This window comes from Lonchura striata, chromosome 3 (assembly GCF_050655825.1).
Source record: "Lonchura striata isolate lonStrDom1 chromosome 3, ASM5065582v1, whole genome shotgun sequence".
Taxonomy (NCBI): Eukaryota; Metazoa; Chordata; class Aves; order Passeriformes; family Estrildidae; genus Lonchura; species Lonchura striata.
In genome coordinates this window covers 24,922,296-24,949,049 of record NC_140705.1, presented here as the reverse complement: position 1 = coordinate 24,949,049, position 26,754 = coordinate 24,922,296, and the positions used below count along the sequence as shown (strand labels likewise).

The window sequence follows — 26,754 nt, the reverse complement described above, 5'->3', positions numbered from 1 at the left end:
CTGCAATTAACTGTGTTTGGAAGGATCTTGATATTTAATTGATGAAGGTGTTGTGTATTTGCTATGAAATACTATATGTGTCCTTACTTGTGCACATGAGCATTCTATTCATCAGACTTCTTTTGAAGAGTCTTAATAATGTGTGCCTTGCATGAAGAAAGATAAGCAAATCATTCATCTCTTAACTCTTCTCTTAAAAACCATTCTTTGACTGCTGGATTAGTCTGCATTTCTGCTGCGAAAATGACACCGTAAAATAACATGTTCATCTCTCCCATATATCACTCAGAAATGTCCTAGAAGTGACCTACTTTCAGTTTTTTAAACATTTTTTTCTGGGTATGAAAATGGGAGGACATAATCCAATTAGCTCTGAGACACTTGGAATACATTTGTTAATGGATATTAGTCTTAAATATGGAGTGAGTATTCTCATATACATATAGAGGCAGAGACTGTGTAATGAGTTCAGATAATGTTGCCAAACTGACTTCATGCTTTTCATGTGAGCTAAATGCAATATTTGGTACTGGAGTATCTGATTCCATGTTGTTGAGTGTATATACAGAAATGCTGTATGCTGTAAACATGAATAGCATGGTTGTGTTGAATCATATACTGTTTCCGAATATTCTAACCTTTCACAGACATTTATAGCATGGAAATGTGCCTTTCAGGTATATGTTCTATTTGCCCTCTCTGCAATCATTTCTTCTATTGTCTTTCACTAACCCTATTTATGTGTGCAAAGCATAGGTTTTCAATTCACAGATGCATGTTGGTTTTAAATCTTTTATCACATCGTGTGCTGTTGAATGACTGACAAAAATCACTTGTGTATTTGAGCTGCTAACATTCACAACATTCCTCCAGGCCTGGTAAGTACAAGTTTTTATGCTTATCATGCATTCAAAATCAAAAGACTATTTTAAACATACAGTCCAAAAATGATGGTAACTTTTCTTTTATATTCCCTTTTAGGTGAATAAAGTCATTGCTGGTGTCATTGACCAAACAACTGGAGAAGTCCTCTCAGTCTTTCAGTCTATTTTAAGAGGTTTTCTTGACTATGACACTGGAATTAGGTTGCTTGAGAATCAGCTGATTCTTTCTGGAATAATTTCTCCAGAATTAGGAGTGTGTTATGATTTGGAAGAAGCTAAAGCCCATGCCTTAATTGATGAGCAGATTGTATTGCAGCTGCAAGAATTAAGTAATGCAAAGAAGCTCATGTCAGAATCATCATTAGCAAATATTCCAGTTGTTTCAGCTTTAGAACAAGGTCTTATTTCAGAACCTCTGGCTGTTAAAATTCTTGAGAATCAACTTTCAAGTGGGTATTTGATTTTGCCATCTACTGGAGAAAAGCTGTCTTTGCAGAATGCTTTCCAGAGAAATCTCATTTCTACGACATTATATTCCAAACTCCTAGAAAGACAAGATACGTGTAAAGATCTTATAGACCCCAACTGTGCTGAGAAAATTTCCCTTGAACAGATGGTTCATAGGAGCATAATACATCAAACAACAGGGTTAAGACTCCTACCTGTGAAACCACAAGAAAAAGGGAGAATTGTGTTCAAATGTGGAAGGAGGGTAACTATTTTAAGGGCAGCCCATGAAGGGCTCATTGACAGGGAAACAATGTTCAGGCTGCTGGGTGCTCAGTTAATGTCTGGAGGTATCATTGACCCTGACTCAGGGAAACGAATGACTGTGGAAGAGTCCATGAGACAAGGGATGATAGATCAGGACACTGCCTGTGGGATCCTCACACGTCAGGTTCAGACTGGTGGAATCCTTTGTCAAAATTCAGGACAACGCTTGACTGTTGATGAAGCTGTGCAATGCAACTTAATATCATCTACCAGTGCTCTGCTGGTATTAGAAGCTCAGAGAGGCTTTGTGGGACTAATTTGGCCTCACACTGGTGAAATATTCCCCGTATCAACTTCTTTGCACCAAGATATGATTACAAATGAGCTGGCATTCAAAATACTGAATGATAGAAAGAAAATAGCTGCACTTTACATTCCAGAAACTTGTGAAATAATCAGTCTTGACAAGGCTGCAGAATCAGGGATTATAGACAGTAATACTTTATCTGTTTTGACCAATGTGACTTTGCCAGATAAAATGCCAAATGTAGAAGAATTAAAGTCCCTTTGTAAAAATCCTGCAAAATGGTTATCAACTTACGAATTTCTACCATCTGTATTTCATGGCTGTGATGGGGAACATGAAGTTTCTGGCACAGAAGACCCTGTATGTCATAATCTAGATGAAGCTAAGAAACTATTCATATCTTACCTAATGGTAAATAGTTATATGGATGCAAACACTGGGCAGAGACTTTTGCTATATGATGGACAGCTGGAAGAAATTATCAATATGTTGCTGGAAGGTGATAGTTCTGGGTATGATGCTGGTGTGCCAGAAATGGAGTTTAGTAACAAATATGTAAGTTCAAAAGGAATTCACCTAAAGTTAGCAGATAGAGGTCAGGGTGATTTTTCAGGTGCTGAGAATTCTTGTAATAACAGGATATGTAATCAATTTGATGATTTTGAGAGTTACGTACCTTCACAAGAAGATCCCCATGTGTGCAGGCCAGATATTTGCAATACTCTTGGTACTGAGCAATCAGAATATACACAGGAGATGCAGTTAACTAGCCCTGCAGAACTCAGAAATGTAGTAAGCAGCACTCAAAATTCCATGAAGAGAAATGAACTCAGAAGTTTTTTGGAGGTTTCTGAGTGGACAGAACTCTGTAAGCATAACAATGAGCAGACAAATTCAGGAAACGTTGAAGGATATCTTCCAAATGACTCGAATACAAGACTTTTATCACAAACAGCAAAAGAAGAGATTACTGTGGGAGACAGTCTGGATAATGAAAACATGAATGATAAAACATTACAAAATTCCTTGAGTGTGAATTATTTGTCAGATAAGGAAACATGGAGGGAGCTGGAAAGGTGCACGAACTATGGGCCTCCCATATTTCAAGCTGAGGTTAGCAGAATGGTACTGGATAACAGCAAGAAAGATAATTTTCAGAGAAGTCTTGATTCATCCATCACTGCAGACACTGAATATAGACTTCCAGAAGAATTGGTTAGTCAATATGGTGTCCCACTAAAGTATGAAGACAATAGATATGGTGCACAACTTCTTCAGGAATATGAAGGTTCATCCCTACAGGACTGTCTTTATAGCTGTGGAAGGCCATCCCAGGAGGATTGTGCTGATTTTCAGAATAAACTGTGCCTAGAAGACCGCACAGACATGCACCATATGGGTGGTGATACTGTCACACATGATGGACCATCTCTGGGGGACAGTGACAGCACAGCACAAAGGCTGATAGTAGAAGAAAGTGATGTTATATTCCACAGGTTACTGCCATGTGACAGTAGTTCTGACTCATCAATAGAGGGGGGTGATGGCATCCCAGAGCTTGAGAGTAACTGCTTGCAGCGTGGATGTGGTGAGGTAGCCTCTGAAGAGGACAGCTCTCAGCTGGATGATGGTGATGATGATGCCTATGAAACACCTCAGGGTGATGATGACAGCGATGTCTATGATACTCCACAAATTGATGATGATGATGATTCCTCTGACACTTCTCAAGGTGATGAGGGGTTTGACACCTTGCAGTTGGGAGATGATGATACACCAGAGCCAGAACTGGCTGGAAGATCAGTTCCATTAGGTTTTCTGGAGGAGAGAGGTGGTCGAATAACACTAAGAGAAGAGACCATCGCTTTTCAAGAACTTGCAGCTAATGCTGGAGACAATGTTCATATAAATGTGAAAAGGCTACCTCAGAGCATAACTATAGCTTCTGCAAATGCCAAAACCGTGGAAAAAATCCTTGAGGAAAGGGAAAGAACAGGGAGTTTTGGAGAGAATGAGCTAGACTTAACAGTTACTGTTGAAAGTGAAGGAACAAAGGAAGGAGGCATGAGCTATTTACAGAATATGTATGAAGCAGATGTACAGGACAGGAATGAGGAAGTTGAAATGAAAGCAGAAGGTGACCTGTGTGAGGAGGAATCTGAAGGGACACAGGAGGGGGAAGATTATGAGGAGGATTATGATAGTTATGATGACTCTGATTCTGACAGTGAAGATGAAATGGATATTTTTTATTCACATCATCAATGCATAAGTAAAGGTGACCAGCTGTTAATGTCTGTAGAAGCTGTAGAAAAGAGAAATGAAAACAATCAGAATATTCATGACTACTGCTATTCTTTAGGCCCCAAGACAGGATATACTTTGCAATTCCAGTCTAACCATGAAAATGGAAAACTGTCCTCAGTAATATGTGAATCAATGTCAAATATTTCTGAAGAAAGATGTGTTGGTCTTTCATGTGCCAGAGAGGAAGCCAGACAGCAGGAAACAGAGGATGAATATGGGACTTGTATCAAAAGTGAACACATGACACAACATACTACTGAGTCTGTTCAGTCTGAAAATACCTTTGGCACTAAATGGATGTCCACTAAAAGTGAAGAGAATAATGAAACACAGTTTGGAGTTTCAGGTTCTCAGCTTCTTGATGGTACTGTGAAATCTGACGTCAGTGTGACAGCCTACCTACAGCAAGCTATTGATGATGACCAAAGTACCTGGACAAATTTGCTTCTCTCAGAATGCTTTACTGATAGTGTGAACAAAGACAATAGTACCATGCCAATGTTAGATTCAGATCATGGACAGAGAGAGGCACTGCTTGCAGAGGAAAAAGTATTAAATTCTATGGAACAAGTAAAGGAAAGTTCATCCCTAATGGACAATAAATTCCTTACAGATACCCCTTATGTGAGTGATAATAGTTCACTTAGGGACCCAATACATCCAGTCACCAGTTGGAAGCATGGTCAAATAGAAAGAGGTTTTGAAATTCTTACAGAAAATAAAAACAGAGTAAATATTGTGGAGGAATGTGATGTCATGGGGTTAAGTAATAGTCCCATTCAGATGGAAAACCTTGGGGAAATATTTGATGCAACAGTAATTAAAGCTGCTAGAGAAACTCCTGCTGCAAGTAAAGAAAAAGTAAATGTTGATCAAGGTTTTCTTGACATTCAAGGGGCAAGATCAGATGAATTTAAGAGAGATGGTAACATTTCTGCTTCTTTAAAACAACATACAACATGCATAAAAGAAGGCCATTCAGAACTCAGTAAAACTGAATTCTGTTTTGAGGACATGGAAAGAGGGGAAAAAGGTGTACGGAATGAAAAGGATTTTCTGCTAAATATGGAAGAAATGCATTCAAGTGAATGTAACACTTACACTTTCTCCCCACCTGATACAGTGAAACCAGAGGAGATTAGCATAACTAAAGAAACAGGGAGACTTAACTATCAAAATACTGACAATGTTCTTCTAGACATTCCAGAAAACAAAAGCAGCAATGATAGTGAAATTTCCCCCACAAAACTAGATGCTTTAGGAAGTACTGAGTACACCAAAGAGTTAGGGGATGGAAGTGAAGTGTTACTTACTGGGAGACATACCCATACCACTGATGTTTCTTCTGCAATTCTGAGTAGAATAGGGACTAAATTGAATTACAGTGCCCAGAACAAACATGAGATGCTGAAAAACACAAAGGGAGAAAATGTCATGGTCAGTGAGACTTCCTCCCTTGGAAATGATTTCAAAAAACAAGTGTCTATGGAGTCATTGCAAAAAGAAATGGGATCCTGCAAAGACTTTCTAGTAAAGGAAGGTGTTTCACAATCAGCAGATGTGTCTGACACACTAATGGAAGACTTACAGAATATGTTACAAAGGAAACTGAAAATGGGACATATTTACTGCAAGCAGGAAGGGGAACCCCTAAGTTATTCTGATACCAGAACTTTAATGCAAAATTTACTTAAAATGGTTCGAAGCACTCAGCTTGAGAGTGAAATGTCTAGTGGGTCAAATCTGAAGCAAATAAGCAATGCTGTTAGAGCTGCATTAATGGTCACCACGCTGTGTACAGAGCCCAAGGACAGTGATGCTCCTTCTCTGCTTTGGCCTGACTGCAGAAGTCCTGATCTTCTTCATGATATTCTGAAGCAGGAATCCTGCAAGCAAAAGACAGCTGATTCAGATGAAAGGAAGAGTGAAACAGACATGAAAGCTCCTGTTCCCAAGCTTGCTACCAGTGAACTTCTGGAAATTTTTCAAATCTCACTTCTAGATGAAAGTACAAGCAAGTTAGAGGAGCTGATAAATAGTTTACTTAGGAGCTCACAGGTTGCTGATATCACCACAGAGCATGAGGGTAAAGGCAAAGGAGATGGGCTTTATTCTCTTTCCTCAACAGTACAATCAGAACTTGGATCAGAAATTGATGAAGAGAAAACATTGGTAGATAACAGAACTGCTACTTGGAAAAGTGATCGAGAGCATGGGAAGACAGAAAGCCTGTCCAAAGGCTTCACTGAGCCTGTTTTGAAAACAGAGGAAGCAGTCATGGTAAGTAACAGGAATATATGCTCAGTGTCCTGTGTTAGTGGAATTGCATGGATCTTTCTGAGTGCTGGAGAGAACAATTGAACTGGAAAAGTGGTCAAAAAATTAGATTATGAATTTAAAATAAATCATAATAAACCCAAGGGCTTTTACTGCTTATTTTCAAGTCAGTTTGGAAAATCCTTTCTTATTTTTAAAACTCATTTTCAGTTTGATGGAGTACAGCAATGTTTAAAGTTAACGAAGAAAATGCAAGAACATTTGGCAATGCTTCAAGATATGAAAACCCACCTAGATAAACAGCAGCCTATTAGTAACAGCCTGGAAATACTAAAAGCTGAACTGGAACAGCTAGAGGTAAGTAAAGTGTTATTTATGCTTGTACTTCAATGGTGGGTGCTAGAAATAGACCTTAGGTTTAGAAAGGGAGATTCAAAATGTAATTAAAGCAATTCTGATTTAAATGTTTTTCCTACTAACTTAATGCATTTTTTATGTATTCTCTTTGTAGTCATTCGAATCAGGACTGGCTACCTTTGCAATTATCCTAAAAAAGGACATGAAGCTGGCAGAAGAATTCTTAAAATCTTGTAACAGAGATATTCCAGAAGAGAAAGAGCTAAAGATAAGCTATGATTCTTTGCAGGAAGCATTTTTGGTGGTCTGTGATAGATCTTCAAAACAAGCAAAACAAATAGCCTGCGCTGTTGACTTGGAAATGGTATGTTTTTCAGTGTATGTTTTTACCTTGATTTTCTTCAAGGTAATTGGGCTAAAATAAAGGAATTTGGATTTTCTTTATTTTATCTTAGTACAAAGACACATGTATGATTCAATTTAATATGGTAGAAAATATGAGTAGACTCCAGGAGCATAAATAAATATACAACTTCCCTTTCTAGTCTAAACTTGCAGGATTACACCAGCAACTTTTAAACCAACTGCAGAGATTTTCAGACTGGATCACAGAGAACAATAAAATCATTAATGACTTCATAATGAATGCTAATGATATAGAAGAGATGAAGAAAAGTTTACAACTATTTAAAGTAAGTGCTTTTTATGGCAGATGTTGATGCTTCTGACAAACATTGCTCCTTATTATTAATTATTAGCTAGGTTTTTTATTCCTTCTCAATAACCTCTATTGCCTAAAGAGATGACTGGAAGTAATTACTTAGGAAGACAACTATTAGATAATCCAGTAATAAAATCTTGTTGTTTTGCTTTTTCACTTGCAAAAAAAGTTTAATAGAGTTAGGATTACTGAGAAAGCTGTTGGTTCTACTTATGTTTGCAATAAATCCAAGCCCTTTAGAAATTTAATTTATAATACAAATATTTCAGTGATTAAAATTGGATTTTTATGCATTGGGTTCAGAATCTTTTCTGCAGGTTAATTGTCTTCCAAATCAGTTATATATGAGGACACAAGATGGGAAAAAAGTGTCTTCATTACACACTCCATAAAATGAGTAATGGAAAACAAAGCAGTTCAAATTTTTAGTAAAGTTCATATACTTCTGTATGTATGAATAACAAAAAATATTTTAGTTGTTTTAATGTGCCAGAGAAATGGTATGGCCATAGGGGCTCCACATTATGTAGCTGTTGGCAGAATTTGCCACATCGCTAGAAATGGTGACATTCTTGCTGTGGAGTTAAGAATAGGAATGATTTCAAGTATGTTTTTTAAAATTTATGGATCTTCTGATCTAGAACCTAGAAATGTTACATATAACCTGCCATAAATCTTTTAGAGTTGAAGATCAGTCAGTTTTCAAACATCTATGTGAGAGCAAAGAAATAGAGTTGTACAAGATCACATATTTTATTCCTTGGACTCAGGCTGTTCTGAGGCAAACCATGCACAAATTCTAATCTCATACCTGAATGCGTATGAATCAGTATGAGTCTGAGTTTTGATTTTCCATGGAAAAATTATCTACCAAAAGCATTTTGGGATAAGGGCTAAGAAGAGATGGTAGCCATACATATGGTTTATTTGTACTCAATTTTTGTTTGTTGCTAGTAATTGCCTTCACTTCATTTACAGAACAGTGCTGCAGAGCTCAGCTGTAAAAAAATACAACTGGAATCCACTGCATTTGATGTTCAGTTCTTCATTTCTGAACATGCTGAAGATCTTTCTCCTAATCAGAGCAAACAGCTGTTGAGGCTCTTAAATACCACCCAGAAATCTTTTCAGGAAGCACAGGAAGCAATAACTTCTCAAGTGGAAATTTTAGAGACTCAATTACAGGCAGTGCAAGAGCTGGGTGATCAGAAGGTTTGCCTTTCTGTGTAAATGTGTGCTGAATGTTTCTGTCTATGGATGAGGAATTTTAATAGCAGCATGCAATATTGAGTGTATTTCTATCTTTTCCCTTTTTACTACAGATACTTTTCTAGTTCTACAAAAATGATATTGATGAAATTTGGTGACTTATAAATTTTATCTTTCTTTGTTATACTCACAGAAATAGCATATTAAATTAAGAACAGGCACTGGTCTGCTCTTTCCGGCAAGAAGAGATATTTGAGAAACTTGAGGTTTCTCACAGGTGTTGTTTCTTCAGCAGCTCTATCAGTAATTGATTTGAGCTATATTGATCACTGAATTTGCTATTGCACCATTCCATAACACTTTGGTCTTGCTGAAGATTTTCTTTCCCTTTAATTTGCCAGGTCATCTGCTTATCTGATCTTTTCTCTAGATCTTCATAGTCCAAGAACCAGATTTGTTAAAATCCGTGTATTATGGATTGTTTTGACTGAGATGGTGTAGAGAGACAAAGATATGAGTAAATCAGCCAACATACTTGCAGTTCTAGGTGTGGGCACTGGGAAAACTGTGAGTCAAATTGGGCCAGTTACTTCTTCAGCAAGTGTAAGCAGCCTTTGTATACTCAAAGGAGGCTGATAAGATGCTGCAGCTTAATAGCACCTCCTCTCATAGTAGCACTGCTAGGACTCAGAATCACCACCTCAGCCCCTGGTTTATGTGTTAATAAAAGTGCTTTAATATTCTGAATACTTTGTACTGTTTTGCCATTCCAAGAACATTTATTTCTACTATATTTTGTGAAATAAGCATAAAATTGAGTATAGGAAAGGCACAGATAAGTTTTCTAGGGCTTTTTAACAATAATGAGCTTGCATGTTTTGTTCTTCTCTACTGCTTAAAAAGTTCACAGTTTCTATTCAGGTAACATGTTATGCACACCAAAAAGAGCTAACTCACATTCACAACTAACCTCTGTTTTGATGTCCTTTTTTCCAGAATTAATAGTGTTTATCACAGGTTGCAAGTGGTTAAGAGACTGGATTTTCACCCCTGCTGTTTGGAGATTTCATCCTTCACATATGTGCATGGCCAGACTTCTAATGGGCACTTCCATCAAACATGGTCTCTTTTACTTAAAACATATTTGAGGTTTATCCATAACTTCTGTATGTTCATCTTGCTCTTTGTACCACTGCTATCATGTTTACAGCATACTTTTAAAGTTATTGCTTTGCAATATTGATGTTCAAAGATTTCTAATATCTTTTAGAGTGTTGGTTCCTGAAGTGAGGATTTTTTATCTTACTGTTCAATTGTACTTGGCTCTAATATAGGACGTGGCTGAACGGCAGCAGGAATGCAAAGAGAAACTGCAGGAAATCTGTGACTTGCTTACACAGACTGAAAATCAACTCATCGGACAGCGACAGTCTCTTGTTATTGGAGACAGCAAGGCTGAGCTGGAACAATACCAGACCAAACAGGAGGTATGCACAATTCTAGCCAGAGAAGTTAAAGAAAGCTGAGTGTATAGGAGAGTGACTCGATTCTTTTGTTGACTAACAAGGCTTGTCATGTGAGAGGAGAATAAAACAGATTTGTTTGACCTACCAAAAGTAAAGGCTTAGTGGTATGCATTTAAACTGCTGCTTGGGAATACTCTCCAGATTGTGCCAGTGGGAGAAGAGAAACTGCCAAATGAGAGGACACTAAAATAGGGAGTATGTGCTACACATTTCAAGAAGCACTCTTGAAGCAGGCGTGAATTTTGTTAATGTATTAGCTTAAGATTGTTCCTGTTGAATGTGATAAAATCACACATGTTTATTATGCTAAAATAATTTAGCCAGGTTTATTCCTGTTCAGAGTACTTTGAAAAGTCTTGCTGCAATGTTTTCTCTAGCCTGAGGCCTTCAATTGCTTCCCTCTTGCTTTGTTTTTAATTCTGGTTCTTATTAGTGTTTCTTGCAATCTCTTTGGTGTCCTCATGTAGCAAACCCCTTTGAATTGGTTTGCTTTCCCTGCTCTTCAATTGTATCCAGTCATCTGTAAGCTTTTACTCTTTCTTGATACAAATTGAGTTTATGATAGTTAAAGGACTGAAGGGTTTGGTTCTCTTTTTCTTCCTCTTCCTAGTTTACTAATATACTATACTGTAAAGCTCAAACTCTCTGTAAATGGAGAAATTTTCTTACGCATCTTGCCTTGCTTTACTTATCTTTGAAGTAATGCATCTAGTTTGTCAAAGTTGTTCTTACAGTCAGTCAGTCATACAGACACCCCTGGGGTAGCTTTTAATATCTCTTACCTGTCTTAAGGATTTATGGACTAAATGGGGTACTCCTGGGGAGTCAATAACTTACAGAGCTTCATTTTTTTTTAATCAGCTGTTTGTGACTGCCTAGCAGACTAGTTATTTTCTGACTGATTTCTTGGTATCGCCATTCAAAAAGTGCCTTTTCCCCAGGAAAATATTTCTAATGTACTTGCTGAATTGTTAAAATGAGCTGCAGTTTTAGCTGCTATATTCTAAAATTGCTGCAAAATCTGTAGTCTAAAATGAGGATCAAATGTTCTGTTTTGCATCTCCAAGATTGTTACACTGCAAGAAGGTGAAAAATGTCATTGTTTCAGTAACTGGGGGAATGTATTCAACAGTGTAATTGTTACAATTAAAGCTCCTCTCAGATAATTGGGAGGCAGACTAGGAAGACTGCTTTGGGTAAATTGAAACTAAAGATCTGTCCTCTATGAAATTTAATGGAAGTAAACATTCTTGAGAGACTGAAATATTATGATTGATTACAATAGAAGAAAAAAAAAGGTATGCCATCTCTGGCCTGAACAAACTCAAGAAATATGGGAAAACTTACCCAGGAAAGATTATTACAACTTTCTGACTTTTATTCAGACAGCTTATTTTCAACAGCTTTCTGTTAGGATAGTAATGGACCAGAATTTGTCAGGAGACTCACTTTACTAACTGCAGTGTTGCAGATTTACTTAAGTCTTGATTTCTAAAAAAATAAATATATGTTCTGCATATGTGGAAACACAATATTTAAACTGTTAAACAAAGGGAAAAAGTAGACTCAGTCTGAATAGGACTGTAAGCAAACAGGTTTACAATTTGAAAAAAAGATTGAGCTGCAACAACATTGTCAGATGTGTGCCTTTGATTTTAATAATTGTCTGCAATTTATAAATGTATGTGCAGCTAGGAAGGACCAGTGTGGTGCTTACCCCTAGAAGAGAGATAGTTCCATTAAAGTTAATTGGAAAGATCTCATGAATAATTTACTTACTCCTATTTGCTTTCTTTTTTATCAAAAGGAGATACAAAAAGACATGAGAACAAGTGCCCAGACACTGGCAGAGATTGTGAAAAATACTGAAGCCTTTTTGAAAGAGAATGGAGAAAAGTTGTCACAAGAAGACAAGACTATTCTGGAACAGAAACTAAATGAAGCTAAGACAAAGTGTTTGCTCCTTAGCCAGAAGGCAGAAGAGTCCAAAAAAGAACTGGATAAAGCTATGACAACAGCAATTAAGCAGGAAACAGAAAAGGTTTTTAGGCAACCGTTTCATACCTTTATTCAAACCTTTTTCATGTCTTATGAAATTAGTTGTGCAACTTACGGTTGTGTGGTGGGTTGACCTTGTCTGCCAAAAAGCCATTCCATCACTTCCTTCCTCAGCTGGACAGGGGAGAGAAAAATTAATGAAAGTCTTGTGGATTGAGATAAGGACAGGGAGACATCACTCATAGCTGCTGTCACAGGCAGAACAGGCTTGACTTGGGAAAATTAATTTATTACAAACCAAATCAGAATAGGATAATGAGAAATAAAAACTAAATCTTAAAGATACCTTTCCTCCACCTCTCCCTTGTTCCTCAGCTCAGCTCTGGAGTTCTCTCTGTCATTCCCACCACTGGTACCAGGGGGATGGGGAATGTGGGTTGTAGTCAGTTCATCACATCATTGTCTCTGCCACTCTTTTCTCCTCAAGGAGAGTCCTACTCACACTCTTCCTGTGCTCCATTGTGGGGTCTCTAACACAGGAGACAGTCCTTTATGAACTTCTCCAACGTGAGACCTTCCCAAGGGCTCCAGCAGGGTCCCTTCCATGGGGTGTAGTCCTTCAGGCACACTGTTCCAGTATGTGGAATGGCCCCATGGGGTCGCAAGTTGTGCCACAAGCCTGCTCAGCTGTGGGCTTCCCACAGGGTCACAGCTTCCTTTGGTCATCCATGTGCTCTGGAGTGGGGTCTTCCTAGGGCTGTAGGTGAATCTCTACACCCCTGTGGCCCTCCATGGGCTGCAGGGCACAGCTGCCTCACCATGGGCTGCACCAGGGGCTGCAGGGGAATCTCAGCTCTGGCACCTGGAGCACCTCCTGCCCCTCCTACATTGACCTTGGGGTCTGCAGAGATATTCCTCTCACATATTCTCACCCCTCTCTTCAGGCTGATGTTTGCATGCATTTTTTTTACCCTTTTACTGTGTGATCCCAGAGTTGCTACCACCATTGTTGATGGGCTTGGCCTTAGCAAGTGGTGGGTCCATGCTGGAGCTGATGGGCTTTGGGTCTGTTGGACATGAAGGAAGCTTCTGGTAGCTTCTCAGAGAAACCATCCCTGCAGCCCGCTTTGATTCCAAAACCTGGCCAAGCAAACCCAATACATATTGATAAACTGTGGAGAGGTTAATGTCATATTTCATTTGAGTAACTAATAAACTCTATTATATTATTTTATACTATTTTATATTTATACTATATATTTTATATTTATACTATTTTATATTTCTCTTATAAAATAAACAGCAACCTCTATATTAATAAAAAAATTCTTTGATGTTAATGTATTTTAAATGGTTTATTTGTATATTTGTTTGAGATTTTGTGATCTTTAAAGAAGATTTCTGAATTGAAACTGTGAAATTTCAATGTAGGTTGCAGCCATAGAACAGCTGGAAGAAAGTAAAAATACAATAGAAAACCTTTTGGATTGGTTATCAAATGTGGATAAAGAAGCGGAGCATGGCCGGAAATTTAAGCAAGTGATAGAACAGAATGGAACACACTTTGAAGAAGGAGATGTGAAAGTTTTGGAAGGAGAGGAGGATGATGTCAATGGGAATCTGCTGGAAATGCAACAAGACATTGAAACACAGGTGGATGGACTAGTGAAAAGCATTGATGATAATCTGAACCAGCAGTATCAGAAAGTCAAGGTACTGTTACTGGTTTATTCAGCATTTAGGTGTACCACTCCTTATTCAACATAAGTGAACTCAATCTCATCCTGCCTGTCATAGGCTTTGGAGCAAGTACTAGGAAGATAGTAATACATAGTGGTAGGAATTTCAGTAGTTGGAATGTATTGCACATTTGTCACTTTTTTGCTTTACTGTAGTTGTTTCCTACAAAATAAGAGAAAGGACACATTCTGCAAGGTAACTCTAAAGAATCTTTGTGGTGTGTCTATTATTTTTCATAGTGAGAAATTGGTGCAGGCAAATAAAATGCAAAAAGTAGCAATATAAATTCATGCCCTTTATGTGACTTTTTCAAGTATCTTTGTGATACCCAGGTAATTCATTCCCTTGTGAATACAGATTGCAAATTGCTGCAAATAATAGTTTACTGAAATTATAGTTTTCATTTCCTACAACTTTAGCACATGGGCAAAGCAGTGTTTCAAGGCTTCAGAAGAGTGAGTTACATAAAATCAAAGTGCAGCATTTTAAAAATAGATTTTCCTGGTAAGTTGGAAGCATTTAAAATAATAAGAGTTAATTTTATTTGCTTACTTACAGCTGAGAAGCCAAGAACCTTTACGATCTTAAAGGAAATTTAAAATTTCCTTTACCTTAAAGGAAATTGTTAGGCTTTTAGCTGATAGCATTTTGGATTTCCTTTTTTATTAAAAAAACCCAAAAAACCAAAACCCCAAAAGCAACCTAAGGAAATAGGATTATTGGGTTTTATGTACATGATATTTTTACTTCTATTTTTTTGACAGTTCATTTCTGCACCTAGTGCCTACAGAATAATTGGCCACTACAGTCATGGAAGAAAAACATACTGTTTATTTTACATAGCTATTTTTCATTTAAGACCTTCAAGAACGAAGAATGTTTTGAAAGAATATATTTGAAATATGTTTTTAATTTGGAATATATTACTAGTTCCTGGACTTAAATATTTTTATGGGATTGAAAAATTTGAAAGCACAGATTTGGTCTTGATTTTTAATATCAACTGGATCTATTTTATTACTAACTATATTTGATAAGAATCATGGCTCTTGATTTTGAAAAATGAAATTTCAAAATCCAAGAAATAATTTTTGTTCACTGAGTGTAACAAGAAAGTATCTGTACTATGTTTGATGTTTTTACTCCTTTAGGTCTGCTTGTCTGTAATGGTAGCTACAATATAAGTAATGGGACAAGGAGAGTTTTGATTTGGAAAGTTGCATACCTTTGAATGTTTTATTTGTTAAATCCTATTTTGACACAGAGAATTAGGAAATTTTTGATTACACTAAGTAAGATACCATAAATGATAAATAATAAGCAAATTATTTTTTTTATTAAAAAAAAGAGTTTGATAATGTCTAGTTTTGCTCTACAGAGTTTTGGAGTTTTAGAATTACAGGGGAAAATGTCTGTGTAATATATACATCCAGGTATTGCTGAGTTGCAATGATACATGAACATTTCCATATGGTCATGGCCTGTACATCTGGCAAAAATTACCACTGAATGTTTTGTAAAAGTTTTTTAACTGCACAGAAATATGGTGACCAAGAGTCACACTTTCACCTAAATTACTGAAAAAATGTGGGGTTTATAATAAACAATATGAAAATTAGAAAAACCTTTTATAATTTTAATGGTCTTTGTTTTACATGTCCTTTACTAAGGAACCATGTGAGAGGGTGCTGGTTGTAATTTATTCTTTTATTTGTAGGCTCAACATGAGAAAATTATTTCACAGCAGCAGGCTATCATAGTAGCAACTCAGTCTGCTCAGGCACTGCTTGAGAAGCAAGGGCATTACCTTACCCCTGAAGAAAAAGACAAGATGCAAAGGAACATGAAAGAGCTGAAGGCTCAGTATGAGACTGCTTTGGCTGAATCAGAACGAAAAATGAAATTGACCCATTCTCTAAGGGAAGAATTGGAGAAATTCGATGCAGACTATAGTGAATTTGAAACGTGGCTGCAGCAGGCAGAGCAAGAACTTGACAATTTGGAGGCAGGGGCTTCTGACTTCAGTGGTATTATGGTCAAACTAAAAAGGCAGAAGAGTTTTTCAGAAGACGTTATATCTCACAAAGGTGATTTACGCTATATTACAATTTCTGGACAAAGAGTTTTGGATGCTGCAAGGTCATGTAGCAAAAGAGATGGTGTGAAGGTTGACAAAGATGGTATTGATACTTCGGCTACATATGCTGAAGTACAAAACAAACTGGATAGAGCTTCAGATCGCTTCAAATCTCTCTATACAAAGGTAAGTTTTATTTATACTGAATAGACATGACCACTGTAAATGATTTAGCAATATGTGTAGACAGGAGCTAGTTGATGAAAAAACACTGTGAGAAGTGGTAAATTCTTTGTTTCTTGAAGTTAGATAACAGGACAAGATGCCTTTCTAGAAGATCTACTTTAGTCAAGTGTCAGACTATTAAAGGTCTGAATGGCTGATAGTTTCTTCTTTGTGTTATAAGGAAGAAAAGAGACCAGAGTTTTTCATTGTTCTTTCAATCTTAAACAGCCTCTGAGTCTGTGACAGCTTAGACTGCCTTGAGTAATATTTTGGGGTGAAAAGAAATTGTAATATTTTCAGATGGATATTATTACTTTATGTCACTTGCAATATTTCCCACAGCTGTTTATATATCTGGCTCCCTACTAATGAGTGTAAAAAGAGAGAGAATATTCCAAATATAGCATGTGAAGTTTTAATTTTAATTTGTATCCTGAAATAGTTTGTCCTGATGTGACTTCTGTTGTCAGCATTAGGCATGAAAGAACTTAGTGATTTAAGGACAGCAATTATTTTCCAATACTCTGCCAAGTAAACATTTTATCCTTAACAATGTCAGATTAGTGTCTAACTAGTGAGTAATTAGCAGTGCAAAATCCTCCATGTACCTTAGAGAGGGAAAATAATCTAGCTCTCTGTGCCAGGTTCATGTATGGAATCTGCCTGATAGAACTAGACAAACATCACCAAGTAGTCTCACATGCCAATTTCAAGCTGTTTTCAAAAAACCAAGTGTTCAATATTGATAATATTCCAGACCTTTAAACTCTTGAGATAATTATGAATTGAACCATTGAAGACAGATGCTGTCAATAGCCTTTGATTGTGCTATTTCATATTTTTCTAAGCTCATCGGTTCAAACTCCTTAGTAGAGATTCAATGTCTTACTGGTACAGTGTTGGACTGCAACACTGGCCATCTTTATCTGGAAATTTTTATCTCTTTAAGGTTTTTATGCTCAGAAATGTAAATTCTGTAAAGACATGTATTTGATTGCATGGTTAAAAAAGTAGTGTAAAACTTATTTTCCCAGTGTGTTAAGACAGCTGTTCATTTACAGAAGCTCATTTCCCTTTTCCTGCTTAACCAGTATGAACAGGGCAGCTAAATTGTCAATTCTGTTGACATGTTAGATTTCTACAGTTGGTTTATTGAATTACTTTGAGTATGAATGTGAAGATTTCATAGAAAAAAATTCAGAAAGCTTATTTTTATGCACATAAAAATCCCATGCCAGCAGCTTGATTTGTCAATTTTCCAAATTCTATCCTTTCCATATATATATTTAGCAGGGTTATAAGAGACATGCTTTAAGTATTTGACAATAGATGTGCAGAACAAGGTAGACCTTTTGTGTCTTTATGAATATAATTTTAAAAAATGAGATTGTCCACAGTTAGTGAGATTTTCCAAGAAAATAAAAAATATGTAATTTGTAAATGAATTGGTAGTAACCTTTTTTGCTTTATGTAGATGTTTATTGCTTTAATACTTACATTACTGTTACTTTCATATATATGTATTTTCACATGTGTGAGACATGATTTTACAGGCTTGTATGTTGAAGGAATCCTAAACTCAGTTCTTGGTTAATTGGTCATATAAATAAGCATCTTCTATGTCTGCCCACCAGATGGAGACCAAGTACCATTTTTGAGTATTAAAATACAGTATCTGGAAGGTTCAGACTATAAATATTTAATGTAACTGTGTATAAATATTATGACTTGATACAATCAGAGTTTGCTTGTGAAATCATCTCCAGAAAGTCTGAAAAAGTTTCACTGACTTTTTTATGTGACAATTTGCTATAAACATTTTGGGGCATGCTAACATACAGGTCTAATAGGGGCTTGTTCAGATGACATTTTTTAGTGAATAAAACTTAGCATATGTACAATACCAAGCCATATTACTTTGGATTCACTATGCAGGTAAGGAAGTTATGAAAACAGTATTCCACTGTCTGTATTTTAATGAACATATGTTCCTCTCATGATTTTTGAAAAAATGTCTAGATTCTGGTGGCTCCCTACATTTCTACTTTCTACTTGCTTTCTACATTTTTGGTACCAGAGTTCTGATAAAGAATGTTTATATCAATGAATCAAACATTTTTCCTGAAATTTTTCCTATTTTAGTACAGCAAGTAAGATTCCAGTTTCACACCTGTATCAGTGATTTAATCCTAAATCACCCTTTAGGAGCACAAACTAGTAAGACCTGCATAACCTGTCCAGCTGTCACATCTTAGTTCAGAAATCAGTTAGACAGTGAAATGATGGCAGGAAAAAAGGATGCAGGATAACAGGAATGAATGTATAACTTTGAGATTAGTATGAAATGCAGCACACAGTTAATGCCTGAATATTTGCTTGTTTCCTTTTTACTCTTTTAGTGTAGCATCCTTGGAAATAACCTTAAAGACCTGGTGGATAAATACCAGCATTATGAAGATGCCTCATCTGGACTTTTGTCAGGCCTCCAGGCCTGTGAAATAGCTGTGAACAAACAACTGTCAGAGCCAATTGCAGTGGATCCCAAAAATCTCCAAAGACAACTTGAAGAAACCAAGGTGAAAAGCTTTAAAATGCAGCAGCACTTTTGTCCTAAAAGGAACTGCTTTTTGTCTGTCAAGCAGGATGATCTAATATAATCCAAGTGGCTGCAGGCCAAATTCTTGCCTTGCATGGGGACATACAGCTTCTATGGTTCTGAAATCTGCCTGTCCAGAACAATATCTGAAAAGCAATGGATGAAAAAATGGGGTACCAAGATGCCATTAACCGTTGTGAAAGCAAGATGTGTTTCTTAGCAAATGATAGGGTGAAATCTGGCAAGTTTTTTAATTAAGAAAGGATTTAATGATTATGGCTTGCTATCAGAATAAGGCTTGGATAGGGTTCCAGATAGAGCAGTCCATTTGATTGTTGTCTGTGACTCTTGATTTTTTTTTTCTGTTCACATTTGTGTGTTACTTAATTATGAAAGGGCTCATACCAGGTGAACAGTGTTATGTGAGTAGTCTGTCTGCCTGTTTCACTTTCATCCAGTGCTGTATACCCTGCACAGAGTGAATTTAACATAATTTGTCTTGCACAGAAAAACAATGGTTTTTATTTTTGCCACTGAGGATGTAACTCATGGCTTTATGTAAATCCTAGTACAGGCAAGACAAGTTAGTGATAGAGCTTGTGAAAGTAAAACTCTGGATACCTCTATAAAGTGTAGGCTTGGAGAAGACTTTAGGAAGCTAAGTATATGGTGAGTAATACAAAGTTTCATACAGTCTTCATCTTTGAACTGACTGTTATATTTTCATAAACACATTCGATCACTTATACTATAAAAAAGTGCAAGATTATCTGTTTTTTAGTGAGCAAGAGTAATGGTCACGCACTTCCTCACTGTTTTGTCTGTGCTTGGTGAAGTATCAGTGCAGGTCAGACACATTCACTATTGAAAAATCATAGTCAAGGGCTTTTGGAAAGTACATATTTTAACCATTTCCCTCACATCAGCCTGAGCAGTAGTTACCTCTATCTGTGGTGCCTTTCAGTTTGGCCACTGGAAATGCCCAGCACTTTGATGCATGACAGCAAAAGGAGACAAATCACAGCTGTGTTTAAGACAACAAAATTAAAAGTGTGAATTGTGAACTCCTAACAATGAATGCTTAGGTACATTTGTGCTTCGAAGCACTGAAAGAGTAGGAATAAAGCCAATTACAATTTGAAGCTTCATTTAAACTTTTTGTTCCTTATGCCAAAATGAATTATATTCTCTATAATGCAAATTTTCATGGACGTAATACAAAAGGAGTGAGTACTAGGGTTCTTTTTATGAAATGTCTACATGGATTACTTTCCACACAAAAGAGTCCTCAATGGCTGTGAGTTGGGAAGAAGGGAGAGGGTACAAAATGTCAAAAGATTCAAAGGAAGAGAAAAAACAGGAGGCTGAAGAAAGCAAGCCAATTAATGAAAGCAAAACAAAGAGTATTTTGAGGAAGTCAGGTGTTGCAAGTTAAAGCTGTCCCTTGTAGCCAACACATGCAGCTGATAATCCAGCTAGACACAGACCTTGGCAGCATGGTGAGGTCTAATCTTTTTATGGGGATTAACTGTTCTTCAGAATATTCTTCACTGCCTCTGGCATCAGCTTGCTTGCCTTCTGTTAGTATACAAGGTTTTCTGGTACATCTTTTTCTTTCTTTCTTTTTTTCTTTTTTTTCTTTTCTTTCTGCACAAGTGCTAGCCTAAGCCTCTTCAGATCTCTTGGAGACTCATTGTGTCATATGGGTCAGCAAGGTGATGTACTGTGCTCTGGCACACTCTTATGCTCAGGGTATCAGTGCTGAATGCACTGACAAGACTTCTTTGTGCTGGCAGGGCACATAGGATTACCTTCTGATTCATATATTCATTGAGTATCAATGAATATAAAAAAATAAATGAGATGTCCCTTCATTTTGGACTTATATAAGTTTCAAGTGAATCAAAGTAAACACTAGCACAAGGGCCTGAAGTGATTGAAAGATTATTTACCATTAAGTACTTTTACACACTAGAGAGATAAAACCACTAGAAATAGATTCAGCCTTACTGTTTTTGTTGGCTCTGGAGAAAATCGTGGCTGGGCTAGTCTCTGAATATGTGTTCCTTGGTTAGATGGACACACCTAGGCAAAATTCAGCCGCACTGCTTCAGGGGCTCCTGACTGTGAAGGCAATCTCCTTGTTTCAAGCTATTCCTGTTTGTGCTACAATAGCAGCCTGATCCTTTGTCAATACCACTGCTGGTCAATGTGTAACTGCTAGTGTTGATTGTATGCTTTTCCCTCTGAATTGTTCTTAGATGCTGAGTTGAAAACTGTGTTTATAATAGTCTGTATAGAGGCTCTTTAGAAACAATTAATCAAAAGACACATTTGAAGTTACATACAAGAAATAAGTTGGGTCAGACAAGTATTCTAAAACATAAGATAAAAAAGATGGTACATGAACTAAAGGGCTAGAAGGTTAACAGCAGCCATAACCACTGGTCAGGATTTTTCATAAAGAGAGGTCACAAACTGAGTTAGTTTATTCCCAGTACTAAGTTTAGGTTCTGTGACATATCTCAAGTCTTGCTTATGTTAATATCAACTGTACTGAAAAGCATAACTGATAATAGTGAAATTTTACAGGTTCTTCAGGGACAAGTGTCTAACCACCAAATTGCTGTAGAAAAACTGAAAAAAGCTGCTGAAGTGTTATTGGACACAAGGGGAGAGTTGACACCAGACAAAGACGAGATTCAGAAAACACTGGGTAAAATGTTTGCTTTTCTTAATGCCTTTTTGTAACACTTGTGTCTGCATGCAGGCTCTGGAAGACAAAAATTACAGAACTTCCATGTTCTTACATCACTGTTCAAGTCCATGATTTAGTTGAGTTATAAGTCATTACAACACAGTAATTTTATTGTTGGTTTGTCCTACATGGATCCATATGCTTTTCACTGTCATTTCATTTTTTTCTTTTTACAGAAATAGGGATTGCTGAGCAGAGGTAGTGATTTGCTGAGGATTATAAAGTCTCCAGAGAAAAGTTATTCCAAGGAGCCTGTTTACAAGCAGTTACTCAAAGTTTGCTTAGCTTAGGAATTACTTCATTCTAACTTTAAGAAACTGTCTATGAAGGGGTTGGCTTTGACAGGCTGCCAGATGCTGACCCACTTTCTTTTTCACTCCCCTTGCTCAAGTGGACAAGGTAAAAATTAAGATAGAAAAGCCTACAGGTTGATATAAAGATGGGGAGATCACTCATTTTTTACTGTCATGAGTAAAATGGACTTGGCAAAAATTAATTTTCATTTATTACCCAATAAACAGGTTTGGAAAATGCGAAACAAAGACAAATTACAGCAACACTCCACTTCACTCTTTCTTTCAGGCTTACCATCACTCCTTCCTTCCCAACTAGTCCTCCTTCCTCCCTGCCAAACAGTGCAGTGTGGAAATGGATGCTTGTGGTCAGTCTGTAATTTCTCTGCTGCTGCTTCCTCCTCACACATTTCCCCTGCTCCAGTGAGGGACTTCTCCGCAGGCTTAAATCTTTTGGGCTAGTATTATTGCATTGTGGATGTAGGCTGCATTTCCTTCAGGAAACATCCACTTCCTCTAGCATGAGTCCTCTATGTGCTGCAGAGTGATTATCTGCCCCTTCATCCTCCACAGGCTTCAGGGAAATCTCTGCTTGAGCACCTGGAGCATCCCTCTTTCTTCTCTGACCTTCATGTCTGCAGGGCTGTTTTCATACTTTCTTTTCCCTCATTTCTTAGTCCCATGTAGTGTTTTCTCTGCTCTTAAATGCATTTTTCCAACCACCAGTTTGGCTGAGGAGCTCAGCTGTGCCCTGTGATGGGTCAGCTGGAGTTGGCTGGAACCATCTGTGTCTTCCATGGGACAGCCCTCTTTTCACGTGAGCCAAAAAAACTTGTCACTAACAAACCCTTACCACCACCAAAACCTTACCACTTACTCCTAATACTCTTTCCTATCAATTGTGAGAAGTAGCACAGCATGACATTCACCACTGTCTGAAGTTTGAAGATGCTCTCTGTGTACCACCCAGCTATCTCTTCATAGAATCACATAAGTAATTTGCAGAACAACAAACTAAAACAACAGTGGCTTGACCCTTTGGAGTAGGTGATAAAAGTCTTTGGGAGGTACATGGAGCTTGTGAGTTTCAGAGAGTTATTTTGAAAGTGTTGGATGTGTAATGAAGGACCAACTGGAAGAACCTCTCAGATCTCACAGTCTCTTATGTCTCACATAAGAGACATAATTGTAGAAGACCTGTCTTAATACTCTGCTATTTTATTTCTTGGGAACAGCCAACAGCTGTCTTAAGCTAGAGCTACATGGAAACTAGTTTTTAACACTGGGAACTACAGCTGTATGCTCCCTCAATTCCCTTGTCTGATGTGTTTCTTGGCTCTGTTTGAGGTTATTGGTCTTTGCTTCCATGTTTTTACTGACTAAAGATGACTCTTTTTTTTTTCTTCATTCTAACATAGCAATTTTTGATTCAAGTGGTGAGTGCTGGTGAAGTAAGCTAAAAGCTTAGTTTGGCTAGAAGAAGGAATTGAAATATATCTTTTCTTTAACAGATGATATTGTGGAAAGATATGACAATTTATCCAAATCTGTGAATGAAAGGAATGAGAAGCTTCAAGTAACTCTGACACGATCCCTAAGTGTGCAGGATGGTTTGGATGAAATGCTTGATTGGATGGAAGGAGTTGAAAAGAGCCTTAAAGAACAAGATCAAGTGCCTTTGAATTCTGCTACTATTCAGGACATTATTAGTAAAAGCATTGTAAGTAGCAGTCTTTGAAAAAAGAAACAGTTGTTTGATAGTTCAGATTTAAAGAAAGAATTAAAATCTTAGGTTGGCACTTTTTATGGATTAAAAATACTTACTAAAGAGGACTGTTATATGAAGTGAAACTGCTCATAAGGATTTTTGTAGTTGAAATAGGTTACACTGATGGTTTAGCTATAGTGATTTGTTGCTTTATATAGTAGATGAATTTCACTTGTTAAAATTTAGTTGCAAGTAATACAAAGTAGTTCTTGTATGTTTCAGATGCTAGAACAAGACATTGCAGGTCGCCAGAGCAGTATAAACACTATGAATGAAAAAGTGAAGAAGTTCATGGAAACAGCAGATCCATACACTGCATCCACACTGCAAGCAAAAATGAGTGAGCTTGCAGGGCGGTTTTCTGAAGCAAGTAACAAGCATAGAGAGAAGCTTATGAAAATGGAGGAATTAAAAACTAAAGTGGAGTTATTTGAAGATCTTTCAACAAAACTTCAATCATTTTTAGATGAGAAAAACCAGGCTCTAAGTGAGACGGAGGCACCAAGAAAGGATGTTAGTGAAGTGTCTCAATACATGCAGGTACCCTAGCACTCAATTTGTATGTGTTGTGGGTTCTTAGTCCAACTCATCTAAGTTGTTGAATAAGAAACAAGGCTGGTTTTTTTTCCAGCATTGGTTGGTTAGCTAAAATTAGAGTTTAATTTTGAACAAGTGATGGTAAAGTCTAATATGAAGAATGTAATCCCATTTTGCAGGAAGCTAGTGTAGAATTGGCACAACACAAGAAGGATCTGGAAGTTTTGAAGCAGCTCCTTGAAGAACTTTCATTCCATGCTCTTCCTGGAGATAAAGCACTGGTATCAGAAAAAGTAAATGCTTTGTCAAAGAAATTCAAAGAGGTAGAGGAGACAATAAAAGAAAAGTAAGTTGGATAATCAAAGTGTTTCCATTTTGGCTAATAACAGAGTGTGAATGTTGTGGTTACTGCTACCCTTTTTTATGCAATCTGAAGATATTGTAGTTGACCAGAGTAAATAAGGGATTTTTTTTTTTTTTCTTGGAAGGAAAATATTCTATTTGAAAATGTGTCTGTAGTTAGTCTGTCTGGCCCAAGAGCTCTTAAAAAAAGCCATAAAGATATGTAATTTTTCAAATTTTGTGACATTCATTGGCAATTTTAAGAAAACCCTACTTCTCCCCTACTGTGATAGAACATAAATTGCTGCTTGTGTATATTGCCTTAGAGTAATATTTGGCATCAGGCTGCAAAGGGAAACTGTAGAAATTATAAGAGATTCATAGAAGTTACCTTTGCACTAAGACTAGGTTTTGCACATTCTGCTTATATCCATAAAATTAGCTTTTTGGCACCTTGAATTTAAGAATAGTAATATCAGATTAATAATATTTTTTTGTTTAATTATTAGAAGGAATACTGTAATTCCTTTGTCTTTAATTGTCTAGAGAAGAGGATGTATCATCTTGTCAGAAACAAATGGATGCTTTTGAGCTCCTTGTAGAATCATTAAAAAAATGGATAAAAGAGACGACAGAACGAATTCCAGCAGCACAGCCCTCTCTGAATACAGAGGAGTTAAAGAAACCTTTGGAAGATACATTGGTAAGCCTTTGTAGGAGAAGTGAAATCTGGCTGAAGGAAATAAGACATCTATTACTAATATTGAAATATAGATTTAAGGTGTAAGCTGTCACAGTAATTGGGACTAGGGGGCTTGCAGTCTGCATTTACATTCCCATTTGCTTTTGTATGTCTGCAACAGATTCCCAAGCAGCAAAGTTGTTCCTTTCTGTACACTAATTCTCTTAAGTTTGAAGTCAGTTTTGTAATGAACAAATAACTATCTTTCTTGACCAGAATTTAAAAGATGAATGGACATTAAAGGCACCTGAATTGCAGAAAATGAATAGCAGAGGAACTTTGCTGTGTAACTTAATCACTGCTGTGACTTCTCCTGCAAAACTTAGAGCAGTTGCCAAATCAGGTATGCTTTTGTTTAATCAGGTAAGCCTAATATTCCAAGAATTTTTAAAACCTTTAAGACAAAAATTAATATTGTTTTACCCTTGGATTAGCTTTCTAAATATTGTGGCTTGTGAGAAAACATTTAGCCATGTCTCTTCTGACCATTGTTTGCTGTGATTCTATTTAAACTGTCTAGCTGCTGTAGTAATTCAGCACACATTCTCATTGTTTTATTCTGCCAAAATAATGTGTGCTGATGTAAAGGTGTGACATGTCCTAGGGTTGTTATGTAATTCCCAGATAGTGAATAAAATGACAGTTTCACGTGGCCTTCACCTAATCCCAGAAAGCTTCTGAGAATGAGAAGTCTGCTTATTCTGATCAGTGTTGGGTGCTTCACATTTCCATCAAGTCTGCAAGCAGGAGAAATACAAACCTTGCTTTGCAAACTCTGATGTACCTGCACAGAGATACCTATTTAATGGCCAAAAGGCTATTCTGGGACACCAAGCAAACAGAAAGGTTTGCAGAGTCGTGGAGTTTTTGTTAGAAGGGTAATGAGGAGATGGTTTATATAAAAAATGAGCCTAGGTAAATGTACTCAACCTAACATGATATCATAAGTGCTATTAGTCTGGTTTTTAGTTGAAACAACAGCACAGAAGGAAAATGATTTTTATCTCAGCATAATTTTTCTGGGCCAAAATGTGTTTTCTGTCTAGACCTTTAGCTAATTCTACTGGTAATCGTAATTTAAAGATAGCAAGTCTATTTCCATGATTTTTTTTTACTCTAGTGCTGAATATTAATTTGTTTTACAGAAACTAGTAATTCTGCTAAGTATTAGTCCAGACATAGTTCAAGGACATTGGGTGTTTTAATGGCAATAAGCACATTTTCAATCAATTCTTGAACTGACTAGGTCTGGAAATAAATTCAAGTGTGTTGGCCTTCATTGGTCATCTCTAAGTGACTGGGAGGTTGGGGACTGACAGAGGATACCTATTGGGCAAAAGTAAAACACTTTCTTTCTTGTATCTCTGTAATAGCTG

General features: G+C 36.9%; 1 protein-coding gene across 33 annotated transcripts in view; it reads left to right on the top strand.

The window, feature by feature from the left end:
• LOC110482163 (dystonin) overlaps positions 1-26,754 on the top strand; it is a 283,630-nt gene that overhangs the window by 171,754 nt on the left and 85,122 nt on the right. For 29 of the 33 annotated variants that reach the window (XM_085574705.1, XM_085574681.1, XM_085574699.1 and 26 more), the window contains 16 exons: positions 982-6,492; positions 6,700-6,846; positions 7,001-7,210; positions 7,392-7,538; positions 8,546-8,779; positions 10,111-10,263; positions 12,110-12,343; positions 13,732-14,013; positions 15,758-16,303; positions 18,742-18,918; positions 21,531-21,654; positions 23,501-23,709; positions 23,980-24,297; positions 24,474-24,640; positions 25,183-25,339; positions 25,595-25,721. In XM_085574705.1, coding sequence (XP_085430831.1) covers positions 982-6,492; positions 6,700-6,846; positions 7,001-7,210; positions 7,392-7,538; positions 8,546-8,779; positions 10,111-10,263; positions 12,110-12,343; positions 13,732-14,013; positions 15,758-16,303; positions 18,742-18,918; positions 21,531-21,654; positions 23,501-23,709; positions 23,980-24,297; positions 24,474-24,640; positions 25,183-25,339; positions 25,595-25,721 — 8,743 coding nt within the window. The remainder of the gene's footprint in view (positions 1-981; positions 6,493-6,699; positions 6,847-7,000; positions 7,211-7,391; positions 7,539-8,545; positions 8,780-10,110; positions 10,264-12,109; positions 12,344-13,731; positions 14,014-15,757; positions 16,304-18,741; positions 18,919-21,530; positions 21,655-23,500; positions 23,710-23,979; positions 24,298-24,473; positions 24,641-25,182; positions 25,340-25,594; positions 25,722-26,754) is intronic. The other 4 variants (XM_085574702.1, XM_085574701.1, XM_021551192.4 and 1 more) reach the window with 1 other exon arrangement.